The following is a 21,860-nucleotide window of genomic DNA, read 5'->3' as shown; positions in this document are numbered from 1 at the left end:
GGTCTAAGCTAAAACAGTACATACAGATAACCAAACACGCTTCTCTCTGAGATTATACGGATCCACTGAGCCGGGATCCCTAAATGCGGACAATAAATCACCCCCTTAATTCATATGCTATACGCTGACACTATTGCCTTGTACACAATGGGATATATGGCCTGTTTGGTTCATGTCCCTCGTGAGCCTTATCAAATCTTGGCATTATCAAAACATAGGTAATGCCAAATCATGAGCGAAAAATGATGTTTGGTTCACATCCTTACCAGTTCAATGATAACGCCAAAGCATGAGGTGAAAACAAATGATGTTTGGTTTCTAGCCTTACCAAAATCTATTATGGTTGTTTATATGATAAGTAGGACTCACATGTCATCTACTTTTTTACCTAAGTATACCTAAGTGAGATCTTGTTTTGTAGATTTAATTGTAAGGAATATAGTAATGTAAACGGATCATAATTTAGATATACAATTTAAGAATATTAGTTTGAAAATCATTAATCATATAGTTTTAGAAAATATGCAGCTCTACAGCTGCTGCCACCTTAGCAATAGAGTGCAAGCATGTAGCGCTACCAAATTTTGACGATCGATTCACTCACCCGCGAGTCACCCACGCTCATGTTCATTGTACATTGAGGTGGCAAATTTTTTCAAACATAACAGACAAAATAACATCCAACTAAACACCAGCCAAATACAATAAACATGTCAAAGTTTGGTAAGTTTTTATGTGCCACAGACCAAACAGCGGAAGCAAATTCTATAAGATTCAAAAACTTTTTTCCTATAATAACACATATATACTCTCTCTCCTCTTCAACCTAACTATTAAATCATAAAATAAACAATATAGATAAATCTTACGGACAAAGCTGTATAAAATTTGCTCCCAAATAGCCCCATAGTCCCATTCTTCTCTTCGCATCTTGCACCATGGCTCACATCTCGAGTCGCAAGGGGACGGCTATGATACCGGATACGCCAGGTGGCAGGTCTATATTTGTTCTATTGCTTTCCCCCCTCTGCCCCAGTCCCTTCCGCCATCACCAGTCCACTCCACCAGCCCATCCCGCAACCCACCATCGCTCCGCTCGCCATGGCGAAGACCACGCAACCCTCCTCCCGTGACCGGGAGCCCCTGCTCCCGTCCTCCGCCTCCCCGCCGCCCTACCTCGACCCGCATCCCGCCGACTCCTACGCCGTCCTCCTCGTCCCCGTCCGCCTCCGCCGCCGCCTGCGCCGCGGCTGCGGCTGCCGCTGCCACTGCCTCGCCCCCCTCCTATCCTCCCTTGCGCTCCTCGCGCTGGCCGGTTTCCTCCTCTGGCCCGCCGACCCGGACATCAGGATCGCGCGCCTCCGCCTCGCGCACGTCTCCGTCGCGGCCCGCCCTGCCGTCGCTGTCACTATCTCCACTTTGCTCAAGGTCCGCGTCCGCAACCCAGACCTCTTCGCTCTCGACTACACCCGCCTCGACGTCTCCATTGGCTACCGCGGCGCTCCACTGGGGCGGGTCACATCCGGCGGGGGCCGCGTCCGCGCGCGCGCTGTGTCGTACATCGACGCCGATCTCCACCTCGACGGCATACGTGTGGTAGAGGACGCGATCTACCTCCTCGAGGACCTCTCGCGGGGATCTGTGCCCTTCGACACCGTCGCCGAGGTCGAGGGCCACCTCCACTTCTTCTTCCTCAGCATTCCCGTCAAGGTGCGCGCCGCGGAAACCCTAATTGTTGATTACTTTTCTTATACAACGCAGACTTGGTGAATTGATTAGAATCTCTAAGCAATCGAGCTGGCTGTAGCGATGGATTAGGTAGGATATTGATGACTGGTGAAACAAGTTGGAATTTTTCGTCTCTTACAATAGCTTGGCCGTATATAGTCTATCTGACTTGGTTTTTGAGATCCATATATTGGCTAATGTACTTCAAAGAAAAAACCAACTGAGGGCAATGTAGCAAAAAAAAGTGAGTAAATAAGGTTTACACCAGAATATCTTTCATTGGCCAAACCACCAAACATGGTATGGTCATCGTGTTCAGAGCTTTCGATTTGAGATTATGGTGTAATATATTGTTAGGGGAGAAACATGCTCTAATTCTCAAAGTCATGATTCACTAAACAGTCTAATATTTCAATCTGTATAGTCGACACACATGATTAAATGCTGTTTATAGTTTGCCATACCTTGTATTGATTCATCATCTTTGTTATCATGATCATCGAACTTTTACCTCTTGCATCTATAGAACATCTTTATAATATTTTATTTCAATGTACAATATAATACAGTATATTACTGTAGGAACTAGGAACACATGGTCATTGAAAAGGCAAATCAATATATGCTCTGTTTGCTTTTCTTTTTGTGAAATAAAAATAAGTGTTCAGAGTATTATGAGGTGCTGGATTCTGTTTGCTGAATTTTTCCTGTGTGTATGATTATTTTGTAGCTGAACTGGCAATTCTGGGCCAGCGTTTCAGCTTGTTTCCCCAGAGTTTGTATGTGTTGATGTAAGCGCTGTTAATGTTGCCACAGACATAGTTTCATGGTAATGAAACTAAGGGAACAACCTTTATTCCAAAAAACAAAAACTGACTGGTTCTTCTGAGAATTGTTATCCATAAGGGTCACCTCATAAAAGGAATAATAGATTTAACATCATGAGTGAAGAATACATGTCAACAATTCATATGGCTTAAAATCACTTATTGTACTCATCAGGTCCTATGGTACATAAAAATAACATTTTCACATCCCTAGAGAAAGTATATATATTTATATATTCTTTGCTAATATTCATAGTTGAATACTTAAATGCCAAATTGTTCCTGTGTTTATCTAGATTTGGAATTACTGTGAAACTTGCCAAATTGCTTTATTATTTATGTTTAAATAAAGCATTTCGCTCAAATGAAATGACAATTTGAGTTAGCATATTTACAATTTTCCTTCCATTTGTATCCTGCCTGCACGGTAACTTGTAATTCAGAGAACAATCAAGTACCTAATAGAACAAATTAAATGGTGTGGCATACACGTTCTTTTCACAATCCTGGTGCATGTTTGGCACAATGATGTTCTTAAATCTAGAGAGTTATGAAAAGGATATTATAGTTCGAAAGGAGTTTTGAGGATCTTCGAAGGATGCTTCAGGGCTGATGACTAAAAACTAATTATGAATCTAAATATTTCAATATCATGTATTTGACTGTGCTCGCGCAATCCTACCAACTCAGGTGGCATGGAGCTTCCATTGCAAAACCTTGACCATGCAGTGCATGTCATCTCATCTGTTAGGAAGAAAAACCTAACTAACAGTAGGATCGAATGTGGCCCCCATCTCTGTATCACATAACCATTGAAACACCAAACATCAGGCTTATCTGACATAAGAAATAGTTCTCAAATCTCAACAAATTGCTTTCTCCATGGGAACTCATGGCAATTTGTCTTGTGATCAGCACACCTCCAAGTTTTCCTGACCAGCGAAGGCTACCTATTCCCTAGCAATGATAAGGATCTAGTTTGGCTCCCAAAACCTTGCCAGGTATTACCAGACCTGCCAGGTTGTTATTTTCGCTGTCTCAGTTGCCATAAAGCTAGAGTTCAAGAATTTTCGGTCTGACATCTACTCATCACAAACCATGTTTATTGTTCACTTGCACTTCTGCTCCTAGTTGCCCATAAAGATATGTTTGCTCCTTGTGAAAGAAATTTGTTTATTTTCATAGTACACCCATTGCTCACTAGAGTATATATGGAGCAACCTTCCTAGATTCAATGAAGGGTTTGTTTGTTTTAGTTTGGGATTCTGAAAAGTAGCTTCTAGATTGTAGATTTTGAAAAGCTGGATTGTAAAAAGCTGAGTGTCCAAAAGCCGAGGGTTGTTTGACATCCTGGATTATGGTGTGGGTTGGATGTTTGCTTTGCTTACGTAATGTCCGTAATACTCCTAGTTTTTCTGAGTGCATATTTATATCTATTTAACCTTTTCTTTCATTGTTTTTCATATTTGATCCTAATTATATGATAAATGAGCTGTGTTGTGTGTATGTATTTGTAACTACTACATTTTGGACTTGTAGCAAGGTGAGAAATACAAATTTTCGTAATAAAATCCATCTAAAGTTGTCTCGTGATAATAAAAACACACATGGCAGAGGTTGTCTCATGGAGTAAGGAAAGACAATGTAATTATGAAGCTATAGGAGAAGAAAAAACCTTAGGGTTTGATTGGTAATCTTGTTGTTTTTATCCTAAATCCTGGCAAAGATCGATCTAATGGCCTATGATTTGACTACACAAGAAATTTTTATTTCAAGCTCATGGAAATATAGTAAACCCGTTACATGCAAGAATGTAATTAAATATAGCATTCGGGATATGTTTGTATTCCATTATATAAAAGGTATCGCATACAATCTACGACAAAATCTGAAAAGAAAAAACAAGTACTTCACAAGTACTGATCTAACGGATAGTTATTGTTGGATGGAGAGAAGCTAGGAGAACCCACCGATGTATCTTGGCGTGGAGTGGAGGGTTGAGACTTGAGCGGTGGCATCCTGTGCGCGATCACCAAACCACGTCGCATCGCGTGATTGTGGTGGAGTGGAGTGCAGCACGCTCGAGGTAGCGTCGTGTGATCGCGTGAGGGGGCGTCGGGGGCGCAAAGACGCAAGGGGGCGGAGGCTGGGAGGAGACGAATAGAATAGAAGGATGTGAAGGAAAAAAATAACGATGCGAGAATAGTAATGGCATTGGTGGGTAATTACCCTAGGCTTGTGTGTACACTTCTATTTTTCAAAGAACTAGTCATGGACAGAGGTGCGTGGAAGTTAGCTATCTACGTGTCAGAGCCATGACTAGACTTGCAAGATCTTATGGGTTTCATCTCTAGCCTACCTCAACTTGTTTGGGACTGAAAGGCTTTGTTGTTGTTGTTGTTGTTGTTGTTGTTGTTGTCGCAATCTGTAAAAAGTTGGTGGGAGACAGCTTGTAGATTGTGGTAGAAAAAAGGGGTTAGATTTTGAAAAGTGGATTGTACAATCTAATTGTTTGTTTTAGCTTAAGCTTTTAAAAGCAGCTTTTCAGAATCTAAACTAAAACAAACAGGCCCTGAATCATGCCTTAGCAGTGTTTATGTGTCAAAAGCAGGCTAAATCCATGCGGGTGTTGCATTTGGATATTTTATTTGTTTTGGCATAACGTTATTAAGGAGGCCATAGTTGTTTTGGCTCTAAAACATCTGTTCTTCCCTTTTCCTCCGAAATCTTGTTTGGAGGGAGGTTGAGAGGTGGGGCCATATTTAATCCTGTGCAGTGCCTAGTTTTTTCACGGATTCGGCATGATATAATGACCACTGCAGAGTGCAAACACGGCGAGGTTTGCAGGGGTGCCTCCATTGCAGCAGAGCCGGTTCCACATTTTTAAGACTCTGGGAAAAAAATTGCATTTGTCCTTGAAAATACTCGTCTGATGCCACTAATTTGCATGGCACCTTTTTTTATCTAACATGTTTAGAGGGTATTACTTCTATATTGGTATTTGTATTGCTGGAAATTCAGGGGATTAACATAGCGTTATGCTGATAACACTATATGTCTATCAAGAATGTTCTGGTTGCAAATTATTAGTATGCATGGGAAGGAATTTTAGGAAAAGATACTGGCGTTGCCGCATTGGTGATTTCATTGATCTAGGTCATATATGTTTTATTTCCAGGTTGGGTCGGTTACTTGATTCATGTTTGTTATGACCAAATAAAAATGTTCGTTCTACATTTTTTGGTCTCATGGAATTATTGACCCACCTATGAATGCATCACCGAACAAGAGACAGGTGTCTTGCTTCCTGGCACTTGGTTACTCATAATCGACTGCTGCATTGAACAAAAGATGGATGGATGGATGACTGAACCATATAGTCGTTTTTGTGTTGTGACTTCAAATACCATGAATGACCTTTTCCTGAAAAAAGGATTGTCCAATAGTATACATTATTTGTGCTATGCTCGTTGTCTATCATCCACAAGTACTGAAACCCTTGTATGATTGTTCTTGGCTTCTTGCAGGGGACAATATCTTGTGTGGTGCATGTTAATCCACATAATCAAACCATAGTACATCAGGACTGCTATCCAGAGGTAAATAACTTCGCACTCTATCTTAACCCACTGAAGGTTGATTGCATCTTTTCAGAAGCTGACCTGATGTTTTCTTCACCAGTGAATTGCAGTGGCGTCGAAGCTATCTTCTCTTGCGAACAGATCATTTCTAAGCTTTGCTTGGAGTCCTTGTTGTAAAATTCAATCCATTGGCCATGGATGTACGTGTGCAAAAACGATACTGGGAGATAGGCCTGATGTAAATTTGTTAGCAGGCCGGAACAGCTTACTTTAAATCCATTTTAATAGTAATCAGTTCACCTAAGAGAAAAGGTTGTTTGCCATTGCCATTTTCCGTGCTGGTCGCCTGGTTGGGTGCATGGGAACATGGGATCTGACACCGTGGTTCCTCTGTATTACCTGTTGGTGCGGGGAGTCTGCTCTTGCTCCGGTTTAGCTCGGGTACTTTTGGTCATTCGAGCTGGTGCGTTGTTTTTTAAAGGTTCCTTGCCTTTTCATTTTGGGTGTAATATTACTAGATACACCAGTTATGGTAAGTCAATTCAATTACGCATTTGCACCTTGCACGGTTAACCAAAGGACGCATTGGTGCAGGAAGATGGCGTTCGGATGCGAGTACAAATACACGTACTGAAGGCAACACTGAACAGAAACTGTATCCAGTAGGCGATCGAACAGACTTTATAGTTCACACACGCAGGTAATTTACCTACTATTACTAATTTATCAGTACCAAAAATCTTACAGTGAGGATGAATCCGGAGATCCTAATCTCGTACTCTCGTGAACAAAGTTTCCAACTCTATGTTGCTACTACACTATGCTGATGCTGGTACTGTGCTAGACCCTACCACTACACGAACAAGCACTATTTGGGCTCACTCGTCTTTGACGATCCCTGCGGCGGCGCCGGCTGTGGCAGCCCGCTGTCGAGGCAGCTCCGGCAGCGCCTCTCGACCCACCCCTCGTCGTCACAGTCGTCCCGGCTCGGCGCCACGTGCCGGCCGCCGCACACCCGCGCTAGGACGCCCGCCAGCACCGCGGCGAGCACGATCGCGGCCACGATCACCACCAGCGTCTCCACCGACCTCCCAGTGGACGCGGACCGCGCGGCCGCTTGCTGCTGGGCCTGCTGCGCGTACGACGTGCCCTCCTGCAGCGACCTCCTAACCGTCGCCCACGGCACGGTCGCCATCGATCGCCACACTCTGCAGCGCACGCGAAGCTACAGGGCTGGCTGCCGCTGGTCGATCCCCTCGCCGACGCGGCTGTTGCTTACTTATAAACAGAGGTGCTCGCGGCGGACAAAAGAGGGGTCAAGAACTCGAGGGAGGCAGGTCCTTTTGACGCCTTGTGCGGTGTGTCAGTGTGTGACACTTGATGGCCGCCGCTGCCACTGCGAGCTGCTACTTAGGCGACCGTTGGCTCTGCATGCCATGATTTTTGAAACGACGTGGCGTCTCTTTCTTTCCCTCGCTTGGGAAACCGCTCGGTCCGCGTCGGCGTTTGAAAGAGGCAAGGAGGGAGGGAGGAGGCTGGCTGCACGGACGCGGGCAGCCGGGTGCGCGTCGTTTGAGCGTTGTGCGCGCGGGGCCGCGGCAGGGCGCAGCAGCGGCTTTGACCGGTCGGGTCAGGGTGGGCTCAGTGGGTGGGGACTCGGGAGCGGGGGTGATACTAAGGGTATGTTTGTTGGTTAGAATGGAATTTTGTACAGCCGTATGTAGATTGAAGGAAAATATGTTAAGTGAAGTTATACGTATTAAAAAAAATATTTAGTTGTTTATATTTTTTAAACAGTTTAAATTGATCTTCTGTTTAATTGATTGAATTTAAGATTATATACATCTACTGAGTTAGACGGGAGGAAATTCAGGTAAGCAAAGACACCTCAACATGTTCTCTCGTCGCTTCGGTGTCCTCTTGCAGCTGCGCAGCGCAGAGGGGTGGGCTCGATTGCTACAGTATGTCAGTAGCGTGCCCACACCCGCGGCTGATGTTGCTGGCGCGGCTTGGGATCTGAGCTGGAGTGGTTAGGATGGGCTCGCCCTTCTCCGGACTCAGGGTGTGCAAGCGCAGCGATGGGGGTGAAGGCGGCAATGGCATTTTGCTGTGCTCGACCTGGAGAACCCGTCGCATTTGCATGAAAAGAAGAGGTGACAAGGACTTCTGGCTTCTATGTTCGCCATCAGAAGAGCAATTTGAAGCGAGAGTAGACGCAAGAGGCAGGATTTTTAATGGGCCAGACTGCTAGCCCAACATGCTGCCGAGCTTTGAATGTGGGCCTCTCATCAGCGGTCCTCTGTCCTTCGTCAATGTAGGCCGTCAAAAATCTTAGAATCGCGGATACGTTCTGCATCCGCAGACATGGCTAGTTTTAAAGATCAGGTGTATTCAATGGTGAAGTGTCAAAAAAAAAAAAGGTGTATTCTTGCAGTCCCTAAAAAAGCACTAAGTGTGTACTTTCTTTTTAATAAGTATGAGGAACTCACACACATCAAAGACACACTATACACCCCACATGGGTGCATTTTATCACATGTCTAAATTAGATTGGATTGCATTTTATATGTGCATGCACTTACACGAGATTTGAACTTAGAGAAAAAATAAACATCCATGCCGAGTCTAGAGCTTGAACTTGAATGTACATGATCCACCATCAGGATCCTAACTAACTAAACTATACTTAGTTCTCACATAGTATCTACTTGCAGTCATCCATTTCAATCGTAACTAGGCCTTCAATCTCTGTCTAAAGGCACGTCGTTCTGCATATATATTCACCTAAGCTAGTTAGCTAGACATGCATTGCATGCGCCATATCTGGCAAAGAGGTAGGACTGACTTATTAAATTGTATGCATTGGCTAGTTGGCCCCAAAAGCTTAATCTCATATGGAAAAATTGGATAATCCACTTATACTTCAATACTCTTTCATCATGTATAGGCTGCCTGGAACGTTCAAACATGGCTCTTCGCCTCCCTCTTCACCGTTTAGTGAATGATTTCCACCATCAGGTCAAAGGTATAGCACCACAAGAAAACCCTTTCAGCCTTATGAGTGGGTACTGACTTAGAGAAAAAGAAGATGATGAGCCTTAATAATAATGCTGTACTGAACATGGCCCTGGGGGTTCCCAGACTGCTAGTAGTAGATGGTGTGAACGTCCGAGACCTTCAGGAACCCGGTGTCATACGGCTCGTTTTTGCGTACAGATCACTGGCGGAGCCAGAAATTAGCAATTAGCCAAAAGAAAGTGTCCAGTCAAAAAATATGAAACATTCAAAACAGCATAAATTAAAAGTACATATTGTTCAAACTAAAGATATCCATAAAAAAATATTTAATAAAATTATAATTTAATTTTAACTTTACGTTCCTTCATGGTTTGAAAGCGGTTGATAATATCATTGTCCTTAACTTACAAAAAGAACTCACCCTCAATAAATGTGATCAAACAATCATTGTATTGATCCCCCATCCTATTTCTCAACTTGTTCTCCACATAATTCATGGAGAAAAATACTCTCTCAACACTAGCAGTAGCTGCGGAAAGTATTAGCACCAATTTGAGAAGCTTGTACACAACATCATGTTTGATGTGCTTCTTTGTTTTAACAAGCATAATAGAAATATCAGCAAGATTCTTCACTTTTCTAAACATTTCATCTCTACGCATATCAGTAGCAAATAGTTGAAGTTGATAAGGAAGATGATTCAACTCCGAGCTTGAGAAATCATTAGGATAAAATTGAGCAAGCTTAACAAATTTGGCTTTATTATAAGCAACAAATGAATCAGCGAGATTGAATGATGCCATGCAAAGAAGCAAATCTATGTTTACCTCATCAAATCTCTTATTAAGCTCTCGAAGTTGCCTATCAATGACACTTAAGAACATGTCAACATAAAAACGATGTAAATTCTTGACTTTTGTAAAGAATCTCCTATCTCTTCCAACCGGTTTGTAGAAACTATCCATATTAGCAATTTTGATTCCATACTTAACAAAAAAAGAATTGAAATCTTCAAGAAAATCATAAGCTATATGTATGTATACCATATATATACTCGATTTTTTACCAAAATTGTTGGGTATTCCTGGGAATACCCATGCATCAACATAGGTCTGCCCGTGGTACAGATCCCGCCTCAGCAGCTGCCCAGACAGGTCTGTCTGTGTGGCAGCCGAGGTGGAGAGGCATGCGCTCCCGCGGTAGCAGCGGTGCTCGGCGGTCAGAGCAAAGAGGCTTACGGTCGCGCGGCAATAGCGGTGTGCGGCGGCTGGGGGGGAGAGGATTGCCTGGGAATGAGGCGGAGGTTACCTGTGGGTGGGGGAGTGCGGGGGGTTCTACTGTGAGGGTGGTGGCGTAACACGTCTCTAGGAGATGATATTAGGAATTTGGACTAAGGCTTTGAGAGTTGGAGGCTTGTAGTTGAAAGCTAATAGCGATGGGGCGGTTAGCCTCTCTGGGCTAGGCCGGAGACCAAGCCAATGAGCCCCTTGTGAACTAGTTTAAGCTTAGCTTGTTTGACCACCAAGCTAAGAAAGTGGCTCCAATTAATTTGTTTGGCCACCGAGCCAAGCTTAGTCTTTTTAGCCTGAGCTAACTAAGAAGCCTCGAGTTTTATTTTCAACCCTAGTTACATCTAACAAATCCCCCCTTAACCTTGGTGTACATTGACATCGACAACTCCTATCTTCTTCCTCAGCTCAAGAAATCTTTCTCCCCCGAGTTCTTTTGTCAGGATATTTGTCATTTGTTCTCCGGTGTTCACATGCTCGATGTACGTTACTCCTTTCTCAACACACTCATGGATGAAATGATACCTCATGTCTATGTGTTGACTTCAATCATGGAACACTGGATTATTGCTTAAAGCTATTGTATATTGATTGTCCACCAGCAGCTTGAATCTTTCAGTCATTCCTTCTTTTCGGCTCTTGACCAACCTATGCAGCCACAAACCCTGACATGCTCTAGTGACAGCCGCAACATATTCATTTTCACAACTTGACAATGTCACTATTTTTTGCTTTTTTGAACTCCAAGTCACGACCGAAGGCCCTAAGAAGAACATCACACATGTTGTGCTTCTCCTGTCCTCTAAGTCTCCTGCAAAATCACTGCCAGTGTAACCGGTCAATGTTAATTTAGTGCTTCCTCTTCTGAACACACACCCATAACTTTCAGTTCCACTAATGTATCTCACAATTCATTTTATAACTGCCATGTGATGGGATGTGGGTGCTTCCATAAACAGACTAACCATCCCTACTGCATAAGAGATGCCAGGCCTGATATTAACCATATATCTCAGACAACCAACCGGCCTTCTGTATTCAGTTGCATCCACAAATGAGCTCATATCTTCCTTCTGCAACATTAGTCTATTTTCCATTGGAGTTAGACAGGGATTGCATCCAATCATCCCAGCTATCTCAACTATCTTCCTCACATAGCTTCTTTGACACAGTGTTATCCCATCAACTGATTATCCCACCTCAATACCCAAATAGTATTTGAGTGGACCAAGATCACTCATGCTGAATTTTTCTTTCATCTATGTTCTGAACTCAATGATCCCATCTATGCTTGATCTTGTGATGACTAAGACACAATACAATGTCTCACTCTCATTTGTGCCCCTTGAGTTCATTTGCTGACGCATGCCCAGTGTCAGAAGGTCAAGGAAGTTGGTGTCAGAATAACGGACATAAAGCTATTGAACTATCATCCACATAAACTCCTGCCAACAATATTTCTCCATCCTTGTGCCTTTTATAGACATCATGCTCAAGCGAATTACTGTCAAAGCCTAATGAAATCAGTGTTTCATCCAACTTTACATTCCAAATCCTTGGTGTCTATCTCAATCCATAGAGTGCTTTGTGGAGCTTCAGAACAAGATTAACTTGTACATTGTCAATAAAACCAGAAGGTTGTTCCACATATACTTCCTCTGTTAGTTCACCATTAAGAAAAGCTGACTTCACATCCATGTGGTGGATTTCCCGACCCCCATGGGCTGCCAATGCTATTAGCACACGTACAGTCTCCATTCTGGCAACTGGAACAAAAACCTCATCAAAGTCAACTCCTTATTTTTGTGCATATCCCTTTGCAACTAATTTGGATTTATGCTTTATCACAATTCCATTTGGATCCTTCTTGAGTTTAAACACCCATTTCAAACCAATTGTCTTGTGGTCTTTTGGTAAAGCTGCAAAAATCCATGTCTTGCTACTCTCAATTGACATGAATTCTTCTTCCATTGTTTTCCTCCAATTTCCATCTCTGATTGCACCTTCAACATTGGTAGGTTCTTCAGCACTAAACAAGCACAATCCATATACTCTAGCTTGAAAGGTTTAGTGGTCTGTAGCACATTATTCACAATCCTATACCCGAGTGGTACTCCTTCTAAATCATGTGATTCACTTGGTGGAGGAGAAACCCACTCAACTTCTTGATGTGATCCTTCTGAGATTGGTATTGTTGGTGTTGTCAGATTTCCAGCAAAAGCACTTAAGGGGCTACCAGATGTATTGCCAGTATACACTATCTCTTCCTCAGTGACAAATGTATCTTCCATTGTCCTTACATCACAGGTGTTCCCTGAATTCTCCCACTCCCAGCTCCTATATTCCTCAAACACTACATCTCTTGACACATGCAATTTCTGTGTGTCAGGATCATAGAACTTGTAGGCTTTTGATCCACTTTCATAGCCAATGAACACCATTGCCTTGCTAATGTCTTGTAGCTTCTTTAGATGTGGATCATACACTCTCACATGAGCCACACAACCAAAAATTCTCAGATGCTTCACCTTTGGACATCTGTTATACATGGCTTCATATGGAGTCTTTTCAACTAAGCTTCTTGTCTAAGCTCTATTGAGTATGTAAACCGTTGTAGTTGCTGCTTCACCCTAGAACTTCTCAGGCACTTTCATGCTTTTCATCAAACTTCTTTTCATAGCAACTAAAATCTAATTTCTTCTCTCTACCACCCCATTTTGTTATGGAGTATATGGTGTTGTCAGAGACCTTCTCAGGCTCAGCTGATCACAATAGTTTGCAAACTTATTTAATAGGAACTCACCACCTCTACCAGTCCTCAACTCTTTCACCTTGATATCACTCTTTAGTTCAACTCTTGCTTGTACTGTCTTGAAAGCCTTCAGTGCTTCATCCTTAGTTTTAAGCAGTACAATCCACATGAATCTAGTATGATCATCAACTATGAGCGTGAAGTACTTTTTACCTCCAGGTGTATGCTGGTGTGGTAGGTCCACATAAGTCTGCATGGAGCAACTCTAGTGGATCCTGTGCCCGATAGTTAATTTTATGTAGATGGAAAAGGCTGTCGATGTTGCTTCCCAATCAGGCACCCTTCACATAGTTGTTCAACATGTTCAATTTGTGGCAACCCTTCAACCAGTCCTAGCCTTAACATGTCCTTGAGGGCTCTAAAATGAATATGCCCATACCTTTCATGCCATCTCCATATCATATCATTACATTTTGCTAGCAAACACATAGGTCCAACTACATTCAGTGGCATCTTGTATAACCTGTTACTTGCCCGGGACACCTTGGGCAGTAGAAAATATGCCTGATCATAAATATTGAGTTCTCCATCCTCAATTATGATCTTACACCTATTTTCATCCAATTGCCTCAAACTAATGATGTTACTCCTCAGGTGTGGTATGTAATATACTTCAGATAACGCTAGATGCTCACTGCTCTTGCACTCGAACATAATGTTCCTTTTCCCTCAATTTCTACCAATGAATCATCCCCAAAATTTACTGAGCCCTTCATTGTTTTATCAAGATATGCAAACATAGATATATTCCCAGTCACATGATTGCTACCACCACTATCTAGATACCAATCATTCATACCAGTATCTTCAAGGATGAGTTTTTCTCACTGAGAAATACATGATGTGTGTTCTTGTTATCGGATAGAGATTGCAAAGCAATATTGTCGATCATCACCAATTCGCAGTGGTGTGCCATCAGGAGAGTGACTTCATCTTTATGTGCATGCACGAGATTCACCCCATCTTTCCTTTCTTATCTTCGACGCTGGCAGTCTTGTGCCCAGTGTCAGAGTTTCCCACAGTTTCAACACTTGTCCTATGACTATCTCTCTGGGGAGCCTTAGCTTCACGGGCACCAACACCACCACCTCTACCTCTGGACTAGGGATGAGAACGGTTCAAAAACAATCGGAAAATACCTAAACCACTTTCAGTTTCATATTTTCACTCAGAACCGAAGTCGATAACGATAATGCCAGAAACGAATACGATGTCGATAATATGAGAAAACCGGAAACGGTGATATCAGAACAAAAATATGCCGGTATCGATTGGGAATCGATAATTCAAACTCAAAAGCACCGAACCGTAGCACCGACGGTCACCATACCTGACCTCTAATGCATTGGGTGTGTAGGATGAGATGGACAATGTCAACTAAGACCCAACAAAAAGATTGAGTTTGGCTTAAGGTTTTTAAACCAAACTAATTAAAATGGGTTCTAAACAAATTGTAGCATCCCCAGAAAAATTGGCATAAATTTTTGGGTCTTTTAGCGGCTCCAACCAACAGCTAAAGAGAGAGAAAGAAATTGGAAACTAAAATTGTTATCCATGCGGAACCACAGCTCATGTCTTTCTTCAGCTCTCCTTTTCCTTCCGTTCAGCTATGACAGAGAAGCACGGCCACATGCCCACATGACCGCCAGTGCCTGCTGGTGACCAAACGTCGTTACATGCCATCTTGGCCTCCCTCTCTATGTCCTTTGTGATGCCCCGGGTAATTAGATTACCCGAAACTCCGTGTTTCCACTGTACTTGTCCCATGATCAGTAGCAAGTACACACGGTTACAACAGTGATATCACATCCATACATTTTATAAGGTGAATATGTTTAATTGGATTAAATTTACAATAATATGACCAATCGGTCTACAATATAAAAAAAATGCAGCGAAAAAATACAACAAAATAGATTCAAATATCCAGCAGGTGTGCCTCAAACCCGCCCACAAGCAACTGACTGGGAGTTGAATCCTAGAAAGACCCAACATCATCGCTTCCATGATTTCCTGGCATTATTTCTGAATAAACGACTTCAGGAGGCAAGCTATATATATTGCAATGATACAATAATGCAGGTTGAATTAAAGGATGGCCAACATATCTAGTTTTGCATAAATGCCTTGACAATTTGGAAAATACACAATATAATAGATTTGCAACGTAATTTAAACAGAGCAAAACGTAAATGATAGTGCAAATAAATAAACAATAGCAGCTTCATGTCTACCACAGACCATGAAGATCGATTCTCCACCTAGACATACACAATACTTACACTAGTGCCTACAAGTGAAACCCGACATCCCAAAACAAATAATCTAAACCATGCAGCCTTTCCTAAGGGGCTCTTGACCGCGAGCTCGGCTATTCGAATAGATTTAGTACTCTGCAGAGTTTGTACACTTTACCCACACGACATGAACATCCCTTTGGTGGTACCCGTCGATACCGTACACTCTGCGTGTTGGGTGTACATAGGGCATCATGACAAAGCCGTTACACCGATTAATCCTAACCCTTGCTCCTCCCAATTAATATTATTCCCTCCAACTAAGTACTCCAGAGGCGGTCCCACTAATCTAGAGGGTATTAATCGTTATGTCGGCAAACTTTGATCCCACGCGTATAGCCATGGGAGTCCCTTCGGATACACCCACCTCGTGGATTACCCGCACATACACACCAAACTCCAAGAAGCAAAGGTAGAATTATCCGGGTTAATAAGCTAGGGCCGTCATCCATACCGGCACATGTGGTTGTACTGTTTCCCTTAGTTCCGGGTACAAGGTACCGGTCCTCATACAACACGAGCAGGTCTCCACCTATACACTCTTCTGTGAGACGACGCTCACCTTCTGAAACACATTGACATAAACCTGTCCGAATCTGAACAACAACTCAAGTTTCTCAAAACAACAACTTAACTATTTTTAACAAATCTTTTTATATCCCAAGTGATAGTATGACAACTAAATAAATTACCATAGACAGCAAAGCTAAGCATTTCTATCACATCTTAGTCCGGTTCTACCCAAGTGACATTATCATGTCAACTCAAAGCCTAGGTTAACAATGGTAAGGTTAACAAGTTCAAGGAGAGTTGACATATTGATTCAATTAGGTCATGACTACCATCCCAAATAGCAGTTTTATAAAAACATCTATGCATGCGTAATAAATTTTCATAATCAATGCATAAAGTAAATTTAAACACTGGGCCCAAAATGGTCAAAAGGGATTGCTTGCCTCTCACCTTTGTGATATTTCTGATCTCTATCATTCATCGTTGATCGCACTTACGTACACGACAAATACTCGATCAATAAACACCGAAAGATGCAAATAAATCCATCCAAGAAAATCCACAGCAATGGACATAAAATATTTCTGCATGAAAATAAAGAACATGATTTTAGATGAATTTTGCAATAAGAATCGTGTTAATCGGAGTATGAGTGAAATGTATTTTTCTTGTGTAAAGTTACACTAACAAAGATTTTTAGAAGTTAACAATGTGAGATCAAAACATGTGCTAAAATAATGGCCAAACTCATCTAACATTCTGGACAACATTTTTCTTATAAAGTACACTATTTATACATATCATTAGAAATGGATTCACAGACTTTAGAAATTCCATGATTAAATGGTGAATTAAACAAGATTGATCACATTTAAATCATTACAAAACTTAATCTGAAATTTTCATGAAAACTTGAATTTTTATACTTTAGTTCTTGGCAAGATAAAGCTAATAAAAGTGGTTTCATATTTTTAGAATATTGCATTAATTAACTGTAATTTAAATAAGCTAAAACACATTTAATTTATTAATTAATTGTCGGAAAGTATTGCATGAGTTCTATCATTTTTAACATGTAGACTACAACAAAACGAAACTAACAAATTTGGTTTCATATTTTTCAGGGTCGTATTTATTTTACTATAAATTATACCAATTTCTAGTTATTTTGATCAAACGATGAACAGTCCTACAGAGGCTAGACGGGAGCAGTGGCTAGACCGTGGGCTTGCCGGAGGCAAAGCGGGCGACGGGAGACGACGTGGTTCGGCTGGAGAATGGCACCAACGCGTCGAGCACGCGAAGGCGAACCAGTCCATGTGCTTCTCGTCCGGAGAGCCCGACCAGAGCACAGGCGGCGACGGGTAAGACGGCATGGCAGCGCTCGGTCCTCGGCGAGCACCGCACCGACGACGGGCCGGGGCCAAGGGAGTGCGCGCTTTACGTCCAGTGGATCACGGCGGAGCTCTCAATGGTGCAAGTTGGCTTGGAGAAGCTGTGGAGCAGCCAGTCGTCGATGAAGTGCTTCGGTGGTGGCCACGGTGACCGGTGGAGGCAAAAACGGCCATGGCGGCGCGTGCAGCGGAGGAGGAAAGATCATGGCGGCGGCATGCATTAGTGGCGAGGAGAATGGCGATGGCGCTCGGCTCAGAGAAACGTCGAGGCGCACCGCGTGCTGGACGCGGAGTGCACCGGCGCAGGAGCGCCCGAGCGCAGGCTAAGGCACGGCGTGGCGTGGAGCTCTTGCAGCGCTGCTGTATTTGAGCTGGAGGGAGTGGGCTGCTGCTACTTAATCATCCTAGCACTTGCCTGCTTGCTTGCTTATACTGTTCCTCTAGAACAAAAATCTACACAACGACAGTAGAACTGGTGGGCAGAAATGGTGGTGACCGGAGCTACGGAGAACGGCGCGACCAAGCAATCCACAGTTGATTCCCTGGATGTTGACGACTGCGCGAAGCGATGGGGACCACTGGCGCTGAGAAGAACGGCTGCGCTCTCGCCCAACGAGGCGAGCTCGCGAACTGGTGTGGTCGAGGGAGGTGAGGGAGAGGGAAGGAAGGGGATGGCCTGCTCCGCTTGGCTTTAAAGCTAGAGGAGGGAGGCGGGTGCGGTGGCGTCACCACGCCGCACGCTCGGCGCGAGGCCAGCAGGAAGAACGACGAGAGTGCGGAGGTGCACGGGCACAGAGAGGTGAGCGGACCCGAGCGACCGGATAAGGAGGAGCGACAGGCGCACAGGGAGTGTCACTGTGCGGGATGGCTGGCGTTCTCGGCTGACAGCGAGCACATGGAGCGGCACGGTGAGGAGGACGATGGTGGCCGAAGCTTCTCGTGCCGTGCCGTGGCAGTTGGTTTAATTGAGCAGGACCTAAGGAGAGGAAATGGGCCAATGAAGAGTGAACGTGGCCTGCAAAGTACGCATCTATTTTTAGCTAAGAAAACTTTGATTTTAGAAATCTATCCAGATGCGCTCTAAAAATTCTACCAAAAATTATCAAAATACTACGTACCATAAGGTATATCTGGTTAAAAATTTTATAACTTCTAGCTAAGCCATTTTTTTCTCAAAATTCAAAACAAGATGTTATGCATATAAAACATGATTTGTGATGCATAGAAAAACTCAAGGAAAATAAAAGAAACAAAATCTCATAAATACATTAACACTAAACAAATAAACCATCACAGATTGAACACACCAAATGAATTATTAAAGAATTCAATTTATGCTCTAAAATTTTAAAGAAACTTGATCTCTTAAAAATTAAACCTGTAGTCTCGCATTAACAAAGATTAATTATCTTAAAAACTACAGCTTATAATTTTGGGATGTTACAGTTCTACCCCCTTAAACAGAATCTCATCCCCGAGATTCGACTGGACATGGTATAAGAAGATTAGAGCATGTTATTTTGATAGCTACAAGGATATCCTATGGTGTCATAGGTGTGTTGCACTTTGTCAAAGTAGTGTTGTCTTCATTTGTGGAACATCTTCGGACAAATGACCGATCTCTCCAGAAGGATTGCAGGTTGTGGCCGTCTTCTTTCAAAAGTGAAAATTTTCTTTAGTAAGGACCTACCTCTCTACCGGTATGCTATAAGCACAAAGTGGACAATTGTACTATGACCGGTGGTGATGTATTTGGACTGGGATGTTGGCCTATGTGCACACATAGGTTCCCTCCTAACTATGGCCATATTCACCTAGACAATGTATATGACTAGTTCTGGTTCCTTTTCTCATATGAACTTTTTTTTGAAATATATATGTATGTCTTTTTTGCAGACACAGTTAAAAAAAGATAAACATAAGTACTCAAGATATTCTCCAAAAATGCCAAGAAGTTTCTGTGAGATATGGGAAGACTCAAGGTATTCTGTGAGATATGGGAAGACTCAAGGTCTCGCCGTCGCGGAAGGAGATGTCTTCAAATTCACAACGAAGGCTCTGCACCTTTGCCTTGTGTGCTTGATCACTACCAATCTGCATCGTCTTCAGCGCATCCCAAGCCACCTTCGCGGTGGTCTTGCTAGCGAGGATCACAAACAGCTTCGTCGGCACTGCGCGTAGAATCGCTTCCAATGCCATGCAATCCTCTTGGAAATCATCGACGCTGTGCTCGACTACGTTCCACAAGCCTCGTGCTTGTATCATGACTTTCATCATGAGAGACCGGTCGGCGTAATTGGTCTGCATCAATATCAGGTATGCAGCCGATCCGCTGATCTCTTTCACCACTTGTTGTACCATCAGGTCGTCGCCATCGCCGATGCCACTGGCGTAGACCTTGGGATGCGATGGTGACTGCGAACCGTCGGACACCCTCTCGTCGTCGCTTATCTTAAACATCGCCAGATCAATCTAAGGAGGTTTTGGTACCAATTTTTATTGCAAATCGACTATTTACACTCAAATCGAACACTCACACACGCGAGAATCGGAGAGCACAAAGAAATTTTGGTGCACGCCAACAACCTGCGCATTTTCAGTTTTATGATTTCCTCTTATTCAAACGGAAGCACGACTCAACGAATCCCAATTCTCCTGCCCATGACCCAATCGCATTGCCTCATCGTGACGCTCATGGCACCTGGAGAATCGATTCATTACACACTGGCCTCATTGCGAACAAAATACATAGCTCAGGCTTGATCCGACGCTCTAACCTAACAACTAAACCTACTGACGAAAAACCAACAACACTTACACAGACAATAAATAATAACGACTCCAAATCTAACAGAATACCATAAAAAAACACACAAACATAATCAACATCTGACACTAAACCCTCGTAAATACCTCCAACAAATCACGAGTAGCCCAGCACGGCAGCACGTAGTCCCAGTTGCTCCTGCGTATACAGGCATGATTGGTGCGTGCAGGAGCAGGACACTCCTCGACCCGGGCGCCTTGCTTAGTTCGAGCACGGAGGGCGCGGCGCGCTGGTGCTCCCCAAAACCCGAGCTGCCGCCTCGCCGCGAGACAACACCGAACCGTCCCGTCCCGCGCGAGCGCGCTTGAAGCCAAGAAGAAACCATGCTGAGCTCGCGGCGCCGTCACGTGCCCGCGCCCGCGCCCGTGCCCGTGCCCGTGCCCCGCCCGTCCATCGCCGTCGCGCCCGCTCCACCAACCGCGGCAGGGGCGAGCCACGTCGCGCGCGGTCCCCTCCCCTCCTCAACCCCAGCACCCCACCACGAGGGACGCGTGGCCCGTCGCTGTCCCAGTGCTGTCCGCGGCACGTACCGCGGGGGCGGGGGTCCCGCAGACCACGCCACGCTGTAGGCGCAATGACGGTGTTGCCCCTGGACGTGGAAGGGCGGGGCGAAGGGAGGCTGCTGGAACGCGGGCGTTCGACGGGTTGGCCGGGGCGGCCTCTTTCGGCAGTTTTGCATTTACCGGTTTACCCAAACCCGGCTGGTTTTACTGTCCTCGATCGCTCCGTGCGGAGTTGGGTGGAAAAAGGGCCCGGCAAATCCGGGTTAATCAAGTCTGTCAGAGGCACGCAATTTTTTGAACGGCTTCGAGCGGTTCCCAGTTCTCTACTGACCAAAACACCCTTTGGTTGATCTTCTAGAAATAATAATGGCAATGTCGACGTCGTCCATCTTGTCAAATGAGACGACGCTGGAGAGTGTAATTGATTCTGGGTTGGAAACCGAACTTTGCTATAATTTGCCGCGTAAGCATGACTTTATGGCAAGATTTCATTAGGCAGATTTGAGATTGAAATTCTTTTGCATGGCTTGTTACCTCGCCGGATTATCAATAACGAAGTGGGGCCTTTTCGCGAGCTTCCCGAATAAGCTCAACCTCCCTTGTTTATCCGCACTAAATTTCACCCTAGCTAGACGGCCTTAAATCATGAGGGTGTGCCTTTTTTTATTCGTTGCAAGTCTTAACCGCAGCAAGTTAGCTTAACAATGAAGTTATAATCACACCAAACGCACCAAACAAAAAAGGCACTAAATTAAAGCATCACATCTTGTCCTTAGTAACGTAGGTATGTTAGAATAAGTTAGCAAAAGCATATATATATTCCTGGTTTCATGCGGAACAGAAGTAAAAAAAGTTGTAATCGCAGCACAAAGAGCACGGTTCGGATGGCCATTTACTTGATAACCTGCCATCTGGCGGGCTGTCGGCTTAATTAAACACACAAGAATAAGCCACCGTAGGCTGTCAGCGCTCATCAGACATCGGCGCCAGCACCAGAAGACATCACTACCGGTCTAAGAAGATTCACGCGCCAGGTGAAGCTCAACGCACGAGTGACTAGGGATGAGTGGG

The 21,860-nt window shown here is 43.9% G+C and overlaps 2 protein-coding genes and 1 long non-coding RNA gene across 3 annotated transcripts; 1 reads left to right on the top strand and 2 right to left on the bottom strand.

Annotated features, from left to right (window-relative positions):
- Positions 1-1,039: 1,039 nt before the first annotated feature.
- LOC133915672 (uncharacterized) lies at positions 1,040-6,447 on the top strand. The gene is made up of 3 exons (XM_062358919.1): positions 1,040-1,710; positions 6,083-6,154; positions 6,237-6,447. The coding sequence occupies exons 1-3, from the start codon at positions 1,102-1,104 to the stop codon at positions 6,237-6,239; spliced, it is 684 nt and encodes a 227-aa protein (XP_062214903.1). The 5' UTR covers positions 1,040-1,101; the 3' UTR covers positions 6,240-6,447.
- Positions 6,448-6,837: 390 nt separating this feature from the next.
- On the bottom strand, positions 6,838-7,655 carry LOC133915673 (uncharacterized). Its single transcript, XM_062358920.1, has one exon. The coding sequence runs from the start codon at positions 7,329-7,331 to the stop codon at positions 7,005-7,007; it is 327 nt and encodes a 108-aa protein (XP_062214904.1). The 5' UTR covers positions 7,332-7,655; the 3' UTR covers positions 6,838-7,004.
- Positions 7,656-14,601: 6,946 nt separating this feature from the next.
- On the bottom strand, positions 14,602-18,367 carry LOC133915671 (uncharacterized). The gene is made up of 3 exons (XR_009909368.1): positions 17,287-18,367; positions 16,516-16,649; positions 14,602-15,280 (listed from the first exon to the last, which is right to left on the bottom strand). It is a non-coding gene; the product is annotated as an uncharacterized LOC133915671 (long non-coding RNA).
- Positions 18,368-21,860: the final 3,493 nt, after the last annotated feature.

This window comes from Phragmites australis, chromosome 4, assembly GCF_958298935.1.
Source record: "Phragmites australis chromosome 4, lpPhrAust1.1, whole genome shotgun sequence".
In the NCBI taxonomy this organism is placed as follows: Eukaryota; Viridiplantae; Streptophyta; class Magnoliopsida; order Poales; family Poaceae; genus Phragmites; species Phragmites australis.
Note: the sequence above shows the minus strand (reverse complement) of the source record. Positions and strands in the feature narration are given on the sequence as shown.